This window comes from Manis pentadactyla, chromosome 9 (assembly GCF_030020395.1).
Source record: "Manis pentadactyla isolate mManPen7 chromosome 9, mManPen7.hap1, whole genome shotgun sequence".
In the NCBI taxonomy this organism is placed as follows: domain Eukaryota; kingdom Metazoa; phylum Chordata; class Mammalia; order Pholidota; family Manidae; genus Manis; species Manis pentadactyla.
In genome coordinates, this window is record NC_080027.1 from 47,834,589 (window position 1) to 47,850,824 (window position 16,236).

Below are 16,236 nucleotides of genomic sequence, written 5' to 3' on the forward strand. Positions count from 1 at the left end.
ATTACGATTAGCATGTATAATGGGGGGGCACGGGGAGGGCTGTGCAACACAGAGAAGACAAGTAGGGATTCTGCAGCATCTTACTATGCTGATGGACAGTAACTGTGAAGGGGTTTGGGGGGGACTTGGTGAGGGGTGGAACCTAGTAAACATAATGTTCTTCATGTAATTGTAAATTAATGATACCAAAATAAAAATTAATTAATTAATTAGTTAGTTAAAAAAAAACCTTCAAAAATCCTTTCAGGGTGCTTGTATAGGTGAGCATGACTGGTGTGCAAGTGGTGCGGGGTACGGCCAGGCCCTGACTGCCCACTGCCTCCCAGCACTGGTGGCCCTCTTGGCCCTGGCCGCAGGTGGGTGGCCTTGCAGATAAAATGAAAGTTCCTCTGGCCAGGATTCTCACCTGGCCCTGGCTGGGTAGCTCACTACACACGTGTGGGCAATACATTGTTATTGACTCTATATAAAGGGCCCTGCCAAGCGCTCTGGGAAACATAGTGGCAGGGCTGCAAGACTGCAGGAGAGCAGAGCAAAGGCTCGAGTGGTGGGAGCACTGAGGACAGAGGCCCAGAGGACGGCTGTGCGGACAGAGGGGCCCAGGGGCAGAGACCGGCTTGCTGCATGCAGATTTGCTCTGAGCAAATGGGATTCTAGTGACTGACCTGCCACGTGAAAATTAAATTGGGTATAACCCTTTCACCCCTAAAAAAATAAAAATTAAAAAATGAAGGGAGCCAGAGGGAAGGCAGAGAATATGGTTTCAGATGCAACTGACTGGTAGATTTTGTGGATGGGACATCCATTCATTCATTCATTTATGTATTCAGCAAATACTGGCCTACTGTGCACTGGTTGCTTTTCTAGGTGTAAGGTGTACAGCAGTGAATGAAACAAGTAAGAAAGCTCATGGCTTTATGAAGTTTACATTCTATTGAGGGGAGTCAAACAGTAATATGTTAACTGATCAATTTATACTATGTCAGAAAGAAGATAATAAGCATTATGAAGGAAAATGGACTAGAGTAATGGGGTTATGGAGAGTTGGAGAAGAGGGCTGCCATTTTTCTAGGGTGGTCAGAAAAGGCCTGCATGATCAGGGAGCATATGAGAACAGACATAACAGAATTGAGGGAGGAAGCTATGTAGATATCCTGGGGAAGATGATTCCAAGCAGAGCAAACAAAAAGTGCCCAAATCCTGAGGCAGGAGTGTGCTTGGCACCATTTGAGGAACAGCAAGGAGGCCAGTGTGGCTGAACTAAATGAACAAAGTGGGCAAGTTTTAGGAGATAAGGTCAGAGAGACTGCGGAGGGGGCCGCTCACACAAGGCCTGGAAAGTAAAGAATTGATCTTTACTCTGAGTGAGATGAGAAGTCACTGGCGAGTTTTGAGCAGAGCTGATCTGACTTACATTTTAAAGGGTCCCTCTGGCTGCTCTGGAGAATGCACTGTGGGAGTCAAGGAAGGAAGTGTTGCCAGTGTGTAGGGAGCTATTGCCGTAATCCAGGCAGGAGATGATGTAGTTCACTGCTTCTGTTTTCTCAGTGACATGAGAGGCAAGATCTTCATATGAGAGTGAGGAGGGTCTGAGGGAGGCAAGAGAGAAGAGAAGGTGCCAAAATAGTGGACGATGCATTCACTAAGGACCTGTGGTGGGGCTGCCACTCACACAGCTGGCAGGAAGAAGCAGTTTGATAAAATGCTTACTTACCCCAGAACCGCTGGGACTTCTCTGCCTGCACTCCTCTCTTCCTTGGGTCCAGTTTCTTTCCCTTCACCCTGTTCTTGTCTTCTGACTCTAGTTGGCTTAGAGAACCCAACCACTTATTAAGAACATGACAACCTACTAGCACATCCACCTTCTATACCAAAGTCTTTCAAAGGACTCAGGGGAGGCCCTGAGAGTGCTCAGTTCCCCTCAGAGACTGTTGTACATCTGACTTCATTCCACCACCACACCTTCCAGCAGTCACTGAGGGAGGCCCGTGGCGTGTGCATGCTCTAATTAAGATCATCCTCTCATGCGCTTGACACAGACCTCAGCAGGACTTGAGGGAGACCCACTGGGGTCCTCATGCTCCTAGTAAGCCACACTCCCTGCCTCCATGACACTGCTCACCTCACCAGAGACTAACAGGGCAGCCTCAACAAGTCCGTGATTAGAACTGCTGACCCACTTTTCCTGAAATGAACAGTAGAACTATTTTGATCTTGACCTGTACCCCTCTTTAAGTTGGGTACCCGAGAATTCCAATATTCTAAGGTCATCTGGGGGATACCATACTTAAGGGCCAGGTGGAAATGGCTTACACCAGTTCTGTCCACATCCCATTGGACAGAACACAGGTCTGTGTGTGAACCTAACTACAAAGGAGGCTGTGAATGTATAACCAGGTAAAAGGAAAAGGAAATGGCACTTGATGAACACAGACACTGTCTCTGCCATAAGCAGTCAGAGAAGAAACAAGTAGGAGGCACACACAGAGGCAGTGGTGATACAAAGATCAAGGGAAAAGAAATCTTCAAGAAGGAGGAACTGATCAATACTGTCATGCTACAGAAAGATCAAGGAATATCAAGAAGATCAAGGACATTAAAGATCTGAGTTTTCAGTTAGGACGTCCCTGGTAACATTATAAAGGACAATTTCTGTGGAATTAAAGAATGGAAGGGAAAGAATAGGATACAGAGAGCATAGACTATTCTGTAGGAGAACGTAGCTCTATACAATGATAGCAAGAGATAGTGAAGTTACTAGAAAAGGATGCCTAACTGAAGAAGATTTGTTTTTTAATATAGGAAAGATGTTTACAAGCTAAGGAACTAGTAGTGAAAGGAGAAATTAAATATAATAGTAAGGTGATAATTCATTGAGGGAGTCTAGAAGAATCCAGGAAAGGATGAGATCACAGCACAAGGGAATGTGTTGATCTCGGATAGGAGGAATGACATGGTCATTCCTAAGATGTGTGGGAGGGTAGCAGGGTAGGAACAACTGAAGAGACGTTTACAAGTGAAGGACAGGAAGTGGGAGGGAGTTCATGTCTAACAGTATTTATTTTTTCAAAGGAGTTCATCTGCTGTTAGTGAAGGGACTGATAGAGTAGTGGTCAGGGCAGGGGGCAGATTTAAGATACCTGCTGTGTGACAGATGGGGAGCTAACCATGGACAGCTGAATGGTATTTAGGGCTCAACTGAGGCTGGAGACCCCTTAAGTGTAGGGGCACCAGTATACACCAATGTGAAATTTTCTCCACCATCACACACTCTCTAGGACAGGGACAGATGTTTGAACGATGCAGGACCAGGGATCTTCATAGAGTGGCTGCTGTGGAATAAATAACTAGGGGTTGGTGGGTACTGATGCTGGTGAGGGAGATATTACAGTGGTCCAGGTTGGACAGGAAAGGAAGCTAACAGCCTGGGAGAAAGCAGAGGCCAAGGGATTGGAGGGCAGGAGGAAATGGGAAAGCAGAGGAGGTAAGAGCAAAGACGTGAGAAATAACAGGATAAGATATTGTTGCAGAGTGTGGGATATGGAGCTTTATATTCTAATATAGAGCAGTTCCATGGGAGGGGCTTGCTATAGTGGTTTGAAAGAAAGGAGCTATGGAGTCGTGATGTACATGAGTAGTGTCCTGGAGAATAGTCAATGATTTGGACTAGAAGGGGTTGAAAGCATGAGGAAGGATGGAGGCAGAAGAATAATAGTCTGAAGTGGCAGTGAGGAGCTGGAAAAAATTAAAACTCCTTTCACTTCATCATTTTCCACCATTTTATATCCTATCCTGTTTGGATTATAGAAATACTCTCCTAATTGGTTTCCCTGATTTTTATCTCTCTCCCGTGTATCCATCATTCACACAACTACCAGTTTAGTTAATCTTATAGAACAAGCCTGGACATGTCTCCCTCTTGCTCAGAAACTCAAGTAGCTCCTATGGAATGGAATCCAGATTATTTAGCCCCATCCTCAAAGTTCCAGGCACAGAGCTGGTTTCAATCTACCACTTTGTCTAATGTATCTAGTTTGAGGCAGTATCAAGTATTTAGCTTGTAGTAGTTTAAGCTCTATACTACCTTACTGACATTCATCTTAAAAGACTTTCTCAAATGTGGTTTTGTTAACTGTGGGGACCATCTCAGTGAGGCATCCTTCAAGGGTCAATTCAAATGCAGATCATCTCTTGCCTCAAATGACATCTCCATTCTCGGTTCTGCTGTAAAAGTCACTTTAAGCTTTATGTTCTAGTTAGTCATGCACTTCATAAGCAAGAACCATTCCTAATTTGTCATCGCATTTCAGTGAATACCTAGTTCAGTCTCTCGCCCTTTGTATGAGCAGTGCCTGCTAACTAAATGCATGCCTGCATTCCTGAATAAACAAATGAACTGGAGGAGTAGACCTCTGCTAATGTTTTAGGAGTATTAAGGACTAGAATCTTTCACTAGAAGGTGATCTCCTCAAGGTTTAGGGTTGATATTGTATTTGTCATCCTCAGTGAAACTGAAGACTGTTCTGCGAGCATTGTGAGCTAAGTACACAATAGATACCCAATAAAATCTTTGCAAATGCAAGTGAATTTGGTGGCTTCACACCTAAGTTCTTGTCACTCTGTCCACCTTGAGTGCTCTGGAGAGGGATGTACAGGGTTTCTGATGCAGCAAATAGCTGTCCCTATCCTGACTTGAACAAAATGCTGATTCATAACAGGAACTCCCTTAACAGAGAGCCATTTATGTAATTCTTGATCCATTTAATCATACCATTGATTTTGATTGATCTATGTGCGATAACTTTATTCTGAACACCAAAGGAAAAGAAAGCAATATGTGAGAAAAGCAGACACCTCGTGTTCATAAAAGTAACCTACTTTTTCTCCTGTTTGACCAGGCTGTGACAACTTGCTGATGGGCATAAAGTCTCTGAAAATAGTGAAGAAGACTATGGACACAGATGGCTCTTGGATGAAAGACGCTATTGGCAGCTCTCCAAAGATTTATTTCTTTATTGGGTCCAGAAACAAAACTGTTTGGGAATTCGCAAACATGCGGGCATTCATGGAGGATAGCACCAAGCCAGCACCCCGGAAGCTGATGCTAACACAGTCCTGGCAGGGAACAGGCCAAGTGGTCTACAAAGGTTTTCTATTTTTTCACAACCAAGGGACTCCCAATGAGATCATCAAATATAATCTGCAGAAGAGGACTGTGGAAGATCGAATGCTGCTCCCAGGAGGGGCAGGCCGTGCGCTGGTCTACCAGCACTCCCCTTCCACATACATTGACCTGGCTGTGGATGAGCATGGGCTCTGGGCCATCCACTCGGGGCCAGGCATCTATGGCCATTTGGTTCTCACAAAACTTGAGCCTGACACGCTAGGAGTGGAACACTCCTGGGACACTCCATGCAGAAGCCAGGATGCTGAGGCCTCATTCCTCTTGTGTGGGGTTCTCTATGTGGTCTATAGCTCTGGTGGCCACGGCCCCCACCGCATCACCTGTGTCTATGATCCACTGGGCACCATCAGTGAGGAAGATCTGCCCAACTTGTTCTTCCCCAGGCGGCCAAGAAGTCACTCCATGATCCATTACAACCCCAAAGATAAGCAGCTGTATGCGTGGAATGATGGGAACCAGATTGTTTACAAACTCCAGACAAAGAGAAAGCAGCCTATGGAGTAATGCATTACAGCCCGAAAGAGTGAGAGTTCTGTGGCTGTGGAGCTGCTCTCCAGGACACTGAGGCCAAAACCCCTTTGCAATACAGTATTGCTCCAGGCACATGCAGGGATAGGGTCTAAAAGTGGGAATTGGGAATGTGTATGCATTCTTTCCAAGATGTTAGGCCTTCAGTCTCTCCCAGGAGCTTAAATTTTAATTCCAATCAGAAATTTCAACAACCTCCCTTACCCATCCCAACCTCCTGGCTCTCAAGGACTTCTGCATTCTGATCTAGCTTACTTCCAGCCTTTTCTTTTACTAGCATTTATTCTAATGGCCCCCTGCAACCACCCAGCAATTAGAAATTTAGGCCACCCCCTAATATTCCTGGCTTTTCTCTCTTCTGGCCTTTGCTCAAGGTCTTTCTGCTCACAAATGTCTTGATATTCTTTCACTTTTCACTGCTCAACTAGTGTACTATTTCTTGTTGATGTTGTTAATCTGTTTCCCCTGGCTCCACCCCTCCACCAAACGAGGCTGGTATAATAATAAGTAAAATCATTAACATTTGAATACCACTTTCCAGTTACAAAATGTTTGCACCTATGTTACATCATTTAATTCTCACTTTACCCTTGTGAGATATGCAGAACAAGTCTTTATAATTGCGTTTTCAGAGATGAGGAATGTTCAGGTGAGCCATTCAAGGTAACAGCCACAAAATGAAGACAGAGCTAGTTAATGCTGCAAATCCTAGTCTTTCCATTGTCCAAGAAAACATTAAGTAGGTAGGTTTCTTTGCCCAACCTTTTATAAGCAGTATGTTCATCACGTCATCCTAAAAATAGTTGTGTGCCCCTTTAGCCAGTAATCATGTCTGCACAAGACCTTCCTATAGGCCTTTCAAAAGTTACTTCCTCCAGAAACCAGCCCAAGGACGAGGACCCCACCTGCATCCTCATTGTGTCTTATCTTTCTCTGTGTCTCTCTTCTTGCTTGAAATACAATAAAACTAAGCAAATAAGCTTCATGGGGTTAATTTGCCTGTGTGCCTCAGCATATAAGCTTGCGGGGAGTGCTTGCTGCCTGTGCTGGGGTGCACCGTGAACCATCCCCAGTGCAGCTAGGCCCTTGATAAATATTCTGAAATCTGATGGAAACCAGGCAGCAGGTAAGTGATTCCTTGCCACAACGGTGTGCCAGGTGGCCCAGGAGACAGAGGGCAGCTGCACCTGTCCAGAGGGGCTTCTTCCAAATCCTCCCCACGCTCTGTCTGGTTCAGCCCAGTTTGGGTCCCAGGTGCTGGCTGTGGTGCCAGCCTGTGTCCAGGGCTAAGGCCTCTGCCTCTCCAGGGTGGTCACGTGAGAGGGCTCATTTCATGTGCTTGCAGCTCTCCTCAACTCTGCCCGGCTCAGGCTGGGGCCAGAGGCCATGGAGAGGCCTTTCCTCCCCCCATAGCATCTCATAGCACTTGAATAGATCTTTATCAGAATGGAATTATTCACCCCATGGATACAGCACAATTACCCACAGGGCTCATAGAGTGATACAGGAAGCCCCAGTCTGCTGTGGAACGAGGCAGGTATGAGTAAATACAGGGTGGTGTTGCCCTCTCCGTGTTGGTGACATTACCTTCCCCACGGGTAAAAAAACATTAGATAGTTCATGGGGACGAGGAATACACACTACCTCACGGGAGAGGGTAGAGTGGAATTACAGTAAGTGGGATTATGTGCGAGTCCTGCACTCACATTCCTTCGGAGGCACAGAGGAGAGGTTGCCTTTCATACTTGATACCCTTTGATTTGACAGTTCTGCAGGGCACGCCTGCCGCTGCCTACTATCCTGGTGCCTTACATTCCTGCAGCTAGAATCACTCATTTAAGTCAAGACAAATTCTCCAGGAAGCCCCCATTAATATGCCACTTTGTTTCCTGGGAGCTAGGGCAGGACAGCACACAGGCCCCTGAACACTTTCTTGGGCTTCTTTCAGGTGAACTGGTCAGCCCTGGGGTCTCCTGTTGGATTTTAATCTGGACTGTAGTGACCTTTACCAGTGGTTTTTAAACTTTATTGCGTATGAGAATCCCTGGAGGAGCTTTTTAAAATCCAAAAACCAGGCCATACCCCCAGACTGTTAAATCAGAACCTCTAGGGCTGGGGGACTCAGACATCAGCATTTTTTAAGCTCTCTCCCCTAAGGTGTTTTCATAGTACAAATAAGCTTGAGAGTCAGGGACCTAGACCCTTTTTTAAAAGTGATTTTTTAAAAGTAATTGTACAGTTCTAAGAACAGACTAGCATTTTCAAGGGGGTGAGGTCAGGGCAGTGGGTCCACTGGGGCAATAACATGTAGTATTTGGAATCAGTCATGAACTTGTGTGAACTGCATCAGGCAGGTCTACAAGAGCCTCTCTGCTGCTATTTTAAGGAAGTGAAAGAGAACTGAAGGGTGTCCTGTTGTAACACAACTCTCGTGGGCCCCAGCCCTTGGGCTGCTTTTGGCCATGTTCCTGCAGGGACCAGAGTCTCCTATTTGCCAGGGTGGCTTAAGTTCTATTCACATGTAAAAGTCTTCTGGCACCCTGGCAATTTCAGATGACCACAGTAATTTGAAAGAAGATGTATCTTGTGGAGTTTGTCCACTCTCTAGCCTGTAGAAACAGATGAAAACAGGCCAGAGCTGTATGACTCCTGCCAGAGCTGGGGACTATGCCAGAGTCCCTGGTGTTGGTGCCATCTGGGGTCCACAGGGATTTTAATTAGCTAAACTGAGCAACCAGGCTCTTGAGGCCCAGGCAAGGCAAAGACCTAGCAGTACAACCAATGGGGATGCAGGCCATACACTGGGGAGGACTTTGGACTAGGTCTCTAGGGCCCAGTCCTGCTCAATTCTAGAACCCTTTCCTGTGGTGAGAGGTCACCAAAGCTTTTCTTGGGCTTATGGAACCCCTCCTTGGTGCTGGGCACGGAAAAGCGCTTCTCGTCCTCAGCTGTCACAAGGCTGGGCTCCAGTGCCTTTAGTTGGTGCTGACCACTAGAGGGACCTCCGCCCCAGGTCGCGAGGTGCAAGCTCAGCCGGACCCTAGGGTGACTCAGAGCCTTCCTGACTGGGGACGCTCAGAGACAAGGAAAGAGGCTGCCCTCGGGACCACCACAATTTGGATGGGTTCGCACGGGTCCGAGAAGTCTGGACACCCGAAGAGTTGCTGCCCGGGGTGTGCCCCTAAGAGGTTTTTCTGTGGCTTCTTTCTCTTTGCAGTTCTCGACACAAATTCGTTTTCTGCTTCCTCGTTTTCATTCTCTACTGCCGGGTGCGGGTGCGGGTGCGGGTGCAGGAGGCCTGGAGAAGCCCAAAGCCTGAACAGCCCCAGTGCCTGCAACTGCCCGGCGGCCTCCTTGGGGCCGGAAGGGTGCGCGAAGGGGAGGTGACAGGAGCGGGGCGGAACTCGGAGGGGGCGCAGTCTGCGGGAGAGGCGGGGCTTGGGGACCTAGAGCCAGGTCCAGGGGGCGGAGGCGGGTTAACGCAGGCTCGAAGAGGCGGGGCTGGCGAGGCCGGTCCGGGCGAAAGGGAACCCTTGGCGAACCGGTACCTGCCGTCCGCCCACGTGCCGGAGAGGGAGGGGCAGCGGCAGAGGGGCGGCCCCAGGGGGAAGGAGGCGGGGGAAGCAGGCGCTGCGGGACGGGCATCCTGTGGGTCCCCGCCCCCGTCACGTGGGCTCCAGACCCGGCCGCTGCCGGTCGGCCGGCTAGTTGGTCGGTCCGTTGGTCGGTGGGTCAGTGTCCTGCAGCTCGGTTCTCGGCTCTCAGGTTCGGAGGTGGGTGGGTCACGGGAGTGGCCCGCACACCTGAGCTGCCCGGAGAGGAGCCGCGCACCCAGGTCAGTGGGCTCTCCCCACTCCCCCAGGCCCCCTGCGCGGTCCGGAGTGGGAGCCCCCGCAGGAGCATTGCCTAGGAAACCGAGAGCTCCCAGGTCCGAGAACCACTCGAGGCGTGGGGGTCAGTGCCAGTAAGGGCCCCGGAGCGTGCCCAGGCACTAGGACGGGGATCCTACTCTACTACTCTGGCCAAAAGACTGGGAGGAGGGAATAACTCCTGTGGATTTGCACCGAATCTCCACCCAGCGCTGCCTGGGATCTACAGACAGTCCGTCCGCGCCTCTACAGGTGCCGGGGTGGCCGTTGGAGGTGCGCAGAATAGTCGTTCACTTCAGTTCTGTGCTGTCTGGCAGAGCTCCGCTCAGGCAGCTGACGCAGCGGCGTAGTCTAGAGAGCCCAAGGTGGTCGGGAAGCAAATCTATGCTCGGGTGTGTCCACGCGCAACGCCTTGACCGAGACCAACTTTATAGTGTAATTGGAAAAATGTAACATGCTTTTCAAAATTTCAAGCCACTGCGTCCCATTTGACTGCCAGATGGGGATGGTCATGTTTGAAAGTGGAGGCTACTGTCCTTCATGGCATCCTTACTCTAGACCCCCAGTTTTTCCTCAGATGAACATGAGATTGTATTTCAAAGATCAGAACTTTCAAAAATTTCGTAGGATTAAAACAAGTATTCTAGCTTGTGTTTAATCCTCTTAAAAACAAATCCAGACTATTATATTTTTACTTTTAGAGCAGCTGGATATTTGCTATAGATCTGTCTCCATATTTTGTTCTACTTACCATCTTTCTCTTCATCATTCTCCTTCCTGTCCTAGTTCCTTAATTGATTATAGTACAAATCTGAAGTGTTTCCAAATTCCTTGTTGCATTCTGGATAGTTAAATGCCCAACTACATTACAAGATGGCTGTGCACAAAATTCATCTTTAGCATGTTCAGTCTTTTGTATATTAAAAAGGGAAATGTTTGATTTAGAGATTATTCCTCTTTTGGACTTAGAGAGGCAGTCCATTTGTATTCTGCTTAAATTCATATTTAAGCGACTTTGAAGGGGGAGATGAGGGAGATTGGTGAATTTCTCACTGCATTCATCCATGATTTTATTTAATGTTATTATTACTTTGAGATATGATGTGTCGGTTATTAGCTTATACTACTGAGGAAACAAACTGAGAATTGGGGTCCCTTCTTACTGGGACAGCTCCAGCCAGTGTGGTGACTTTAAGTAGAATGAGGTAAATGCCATGAGGAGGTAAGAGCAAAGAGTTGAGTCTTTCATCTGAGCAGGGAAAATCTGGGATAATTTAAGAAGGGAGTCACATAATTTCAAGATGGATCTCAAAGGAGACCTCCTGAGTTTCTTCTCCAGGGAGAGGGGGTAGATCATGGCCTGGTCCAGGAGAGCTGTGTAGGCAGGCAAGCCGGCTAGCTGTGAGAAGTGGCAGGTGGTCCACATTGGCACCTATGGTGAGTGGTAGCTAATAAATCTAGTGAGAAACGTGAAACATGGACCCAGCGGACCCTGAACCCCAGGCCTGAATTCTGAAGTCTGGACTTTGTCTGAAAGCATGGGAGCCAATAACAAGTTTTAGGCAGGGTGTTGATTCATGGTTCTGTGACCTTCTCAGAGTCTGGGACCTTGGCCCTTGACCCTCCCAATCCCTAGCTTGATGTGGAAAACATCCAGTAAATATTTGTGGAATGGTAACACTTTAGAGCTGTGCTTCTTAGCCTTTAACAAGCTGAAGGATCACCTGGGATCTTGTTCAAATGCAGATTCTGATTCCTAGGTCAGGCAGGGGTGGGACCTGACCTGCACTGATAACAAGTTACACCGTGGAGCCCTGCCTCCACTGGCTATAGCAAGGATTAAGAGCAGTAGTTTGCAAACCTGGCTGTGCCTCAGAATCACCCCGGGGAGTTTTTAAACTTTTCAGGTTAAGTAAATCTGGGGTGTTTTTACCAAGTTCCCCCAGGTGACTGAGGAAGGCCAGGTGGGTGCTGCTGTAGTGGATTCGGGCAGTTCTGTGGGAAGCCGTAACCAGAGGGAAAAGACACTGGGGATGGAAAGGCTAGTTAGGACACTGGGAGGTAAATCAGGACAGAAGTGATGGGCCTGAGAGAGTGGGACAGGTGGGAGACACCCCAGGGAGAAAGAATCTGTAAAATGGGGGGCCAGGCAGTAGGCAGTGTCAGTCTCCAGGCTGACTTAGTCTTCAGAAGTGAGGAGGGAGGAACAATTCTGAGAGAATTCAGCTTCAAATGAGGAGTGACATGACCTTTGGACTATAACACTTGGGGTAAAATTTGGAAGTTGTTTTTTGCTGGGCCATCAGAATATTTTTTCCTGAAATATAAAATTTTGATGTCACACCCCTGCTTACAGCCCTCTGGTGTATTCCCTATTGCACAATGAGTTAATGTGAACACAACTGATGATGAGACACTTAAACATTTATTAAGTTCCCAGACTCTGCTTGCACCCCCATTCAAGAAGTGACATGCAGGGGGAAAAAAAAGATGTGCCCTGTCATCACCACTTGGTGTGGCCACAACTAGACAAACTCTCAGCAGCTCTGCGTCTTCCTGAGTCACGGTTTTTCATGCATTGTCCTCCTCAGGACAGTTCCACTTTAGATTTCCTGGCATCGTTCTTTAGTTTCAACCCTGGTGTCATTTACGTGTCTTTGTTTTTGCAGAATCCACAGGTGGTCTCAGAAAGGTGGGCTGGATCCCTTATAGACTCTGAAAGCAGGTCTTGTTTGGCCTTGCGGATCTCACAGGGTTCATTCTTAGCTCTCACAGACCTGGTAAATAGTGTGCTAGGAGATGCTGTCCTAGAGTAATCCTCGATGCTGAGCTTGAGACCCAGATCTCCTCAAGGCCTTGTAAGTTCCAGCTGGCTGCTAGCTCTCAGCTTTGTCTTCAGGAAATTTCTGATTTGTGTTTAGTGCTCCCAGATAATTCTTACTTTAATTTCCTCTCCCTGTCACCTACACATTTATGCACACCCAGAGCTGAGCATTCATTGTGCATGATGCTTTTCATCCCTGTGTTCCATGTTCTGTAGTAATCTTTGCCTCTGGAACACACCTGTAGACGGAAAGTACAGACATTGATGGGACAGGTTTGGCTCTCTGTTCTCTGATAGGATGAAGTATAACATCCTTGTTTGGCATTCAAGGCTCTGCAGAGGTTGGCTATAATCTAGCTTGCTGCTGCATTTCCACTGTTGCCCAAACTGAGTAGCTCAACAATTTCAATCCTTTGTGCCTTTCTGCTTTTGTGCCTCTCAACACCCTGTTTCCTCTTCCTGGAAAGCTCTTTTGTCTCTAGGAGGTGAATGAATTCTTATTAGTCCTTCAAGATGCGGATCAAACTCTTGAAACACCTCTGCTCCCCCTAACCGCATGTCTTTGTCCTCACGCCCTCCAAACTCTGAGCTGTTCTAGGACTGCATCAGCCCTTGTGTGCAGCCCTACACTTAGCAGACGTCCAGGAAGAGTTTGTGGTAGACATGGGCTTTGAGTGGCTGGTGTTGTAGTGTTTGCTTCAGTATAAGGGGAAAGAGGCAGGTTATTTTGCACGGGAGATGCGGGAAGGAATAAGTTGAACCTGAAAGACTGGGACAATCCCAGTGAGGAGTGGCCCACTTGGCTAGAGTCATAGGACAGGGAGGGGACACTAGGAGAGGTGAGACTGGTGTCAGGCTGGAGAGAGATCATGGAAGTCTTGAAAGTTGAAGCTAAAGAATTCAAAGTTTATTCCCAGGACATTGAAAGTCTGAGAATGGAAAAGATATGGGGAACACTGCTTTCTCAACAATTCAAGGCTGCAAAAGGCAGGTTGGAGGGCCAGGGAGGACAATCTTGTGAGAACAGGCTGTTGGAATAACCCATTGAGGTGGATCAGAATTTAAGTCAAGGCAGTGGCAATAGGGAGGGAGGCACGTGAGTTTGCCAATAAATCCTGAAGGATTTGGTGACTGATTGGATTTGCGGGAAAGAGAATGGAGTCAGACTGGGCACTGACATTTTGTGCTAGTTTGTGGGGAAAAGAATGAGGCAATTGTCAGGAGCATGAGAGCATGGAGGGGCTTCATGGAAGAGGGAGGGAGCTGAGGGTGGTGAATTCCTTTGGGACCCGGAGGGAGCTTTGGGTAGCTTCTTGCTTGCCCCTCACATTTTTACCTCAAGGGTGATGAAGCCCAGGGGAAGCTACCCAGGGTCTCCCAGCTGCTGGTGGTACAACCCAGGCCTCCTGGCTCTATGGCCTAGACTCCGTCCTTGGGAGCATAGTGAGTTTGGCCAGAGGAGAGCTGCCAGAAGGTCCAGATGGAGGTTCCATTAGGCAATGACAAATGGGAGAGAGACAGGTTTGGGGTAAATTCAGTCTGCAGAACAGCTAAGGCTGGAGCCTTATAATTCCAGGCCTCAGAGGGGAGGTGTCTACTCGTAGCCAGTGCCAGTGTGGGCGTGCAGGCACACGAGTCCTCCTTTCTGCCCTGTGGCCTAGCTGTGTGTGTGCTGATGGGCAGCAGGGGGTGCTTTTATGGTGCTGGTACCGATGCGCATTATGCGCAGTGTGGGTACATGGGTATTGAATGGATTGTCCAGTAATGCAACCACCAATCTGTCAGCTCTGTGAAAAAGGTATTCCAAGACCCGTTTTTTTTCTTCCTGGACAACCTTTAGGGACACATCTAACCAGTCATGAGAAGTTGCTTGCATAGTGTTAGAGTTGGGGTGGGAGAGGTGCCTATCTGGGGAAGGCGACCAGCTGTGAGGACCTCTTCCAAGCAGTGGCCTGTATGTAGGGATCCAGGTGGTCCGGGGAGGGCCACAGCTGTAGGAGAGAGGGCCTTATCTGGAATCTGCACAGCTGCTAAACTCAGTGGCCCTGAGGCTGCATTTCTGCACCTCTGCCCAGCCAGGCTCCTCAGCCTCCGGCCTCCCAGGATTGGCCCTGCCTTGGCCATGACACAGTAGTCACCTCCGTTTGCTAAGGCAGAGCTGGGGTCATGCCTGTGAACCTTTAGATCATTGTCTGGCATATAGCAATTGCTAAATAAAAACAAAGACACAAGAAATGCTCAGATTCAGTTTTGAGGGAAGATTTATTGAGACTCTCGGCTCTTCTGAGGTCTGTATCTGTGTCTGGAAAGTTTCTACCTCACCTTGGTTTGCCCTTTGCTTTTTGAGAGAGAGAGAGAGAGAGAGAGTGTGTGTGCGCGCGCGCACACACACATTGTTTTGTTTTTTTACTGAGACCAGAATGTGTGCACAAGCCTACTCACCTAGGAAAAGAATCAGGGACAGCCATAGGTCACAGACTTGAGATGTGAGTTGTCCAAGTCTCAGGATCTACATATGCAGAGTGGGTGGAGGGCCTTACTCATAAATCTCCCGAGGGAGATTATTAGCCCAGGTGAAGCTGTGGGGGAATTGATCCTCTCACGGCCTTACACCCAAGCCTGTAGGTGCTGTGCTGTTCCCAGGTGGCTCAGCTTTGGACATATCTGTTCCCTCCTGGTGATGAGGACAGGTATAGAAAAGGAGGTGATTTGAACGCAGGGTTGCTCAGCCTATGTAGGGACAGCATGCCTGCTGGTCACTGGGAGTGTGCTTAGTGGGCATAGAAACTCCTGCCCCTGACCCCTGGGTAAAGACATAAATCCACATTGACTTGCGTGTGTGGCTGGAATGTACCAGTAGGATGTAGCTAGGCCGCTTGGCTGGACAGGGACTCCTCGGTCTGGGACAGCCATTCCTATGGCTGCACTGATACCCCAACGGGTCTTCTTAGCAAACTTCTCCAACCTGCTTCTGGCAGAAAAGCTCAGAGAGCTCTGCCAAAAGGAGCTCCTTGTGTTGACAACCTGTGTGTGTGAGAGAGAGAGGGGTGGGGCAGGGAGGGGGTGCGGGGCAGAAACTGTGTAGGAGCCAAGGGGTCTGTTGTGGGGACTAAGGGGAGCGAGAACAGCCACAGCTCAAGCCGGGAAGACCGCAGATGGGTCACCTCTGTTCTTTGCATGCACGTGTGGCAACTCCTTTTTCTTCAGGGGCAGCAGTTTCCTTCCCCCCAACACAAGGCCTTATTTCCCCTGAATCAAAGAGGTTTTGACATGAACGCCAGCCTGCCACCGGACTGCATCATGGAGGCAACAGTGGTGTGTGGAGACTGGCCCTGCGGAAAGCTGCCTCCAGGAGGCAGGACAGCATGGAGCTTCCAGCTTTGGTGGGTTTTACAAAGGGCTTGTCTTACTGGAGGGAGAAGTGTTATTCCCATTTTATGGGAGCAAAATAGGTGCCAGAGAAGTAAAGTGATTTTCTTTTTAAGGCCCCAGAGTATGAGAGTTAATTTATTGTCCAAGCTGGGACACTTAAGAGAATGAAAGGAGGTGGAGCCCTGGGATGTCAGGCCTGGGCCAGTGTACTGGGATGTGTGGTATCAAACTCCAAATTCTGTAAGCAACAGGAGCAGGTAAGGGCAGCAGGAACTGGGCAGAGTGGATTGGAGTAGAGGGAGGGGAGAATTTAGAACTTGAATTTGGGTGGGAAAGACAGCTTCTTCTAATTCAGCATTTTACCCAAACAGTGGAATAGTTCTTGGCTGGGACACCTGACCTTCACTGGATGTCATAAAACAGTTTTATTACCTAAGCTCTTCCTGCGACCAGCCAAG

At 48.3% G+C, this 16,236-nt stretch overlaps 1 protein-coding gene across 15 annotated transcripts in view; it reads left to right on the forward strand.

Moving 5' to 3' along the window:
* Positions 1–16,236, forward strand: part of LOC118914532 (liprin-beta-2) — a 191,505-nt gene that overhangs the window by 16,880 nt on the left and 158,389 nt on the right. For 2 of the 15 annotated variants that reach the window (XM_036889603.2, XM_057507311.1), the window contains exon 3: positions 4,899–6,693. The exons of 12 other annotated variants lie outside the window; for them this stretch is intronic. In XM_036889603.2, the coding sequence (XP_036745498.1) occupies positions 4,899–5,689 (791 nt within the window). In that variant the 3' untranslated portion in view covers positions 5,690–6,693. Of the gene's footprint in view, positions 1–4,898; positions 6,694–9,368; positions 9,549–16,236 lie in introns of those variants that run through there. One more of the 15 variants, XM_057507303.1, reaches the window with a different exon arrangement.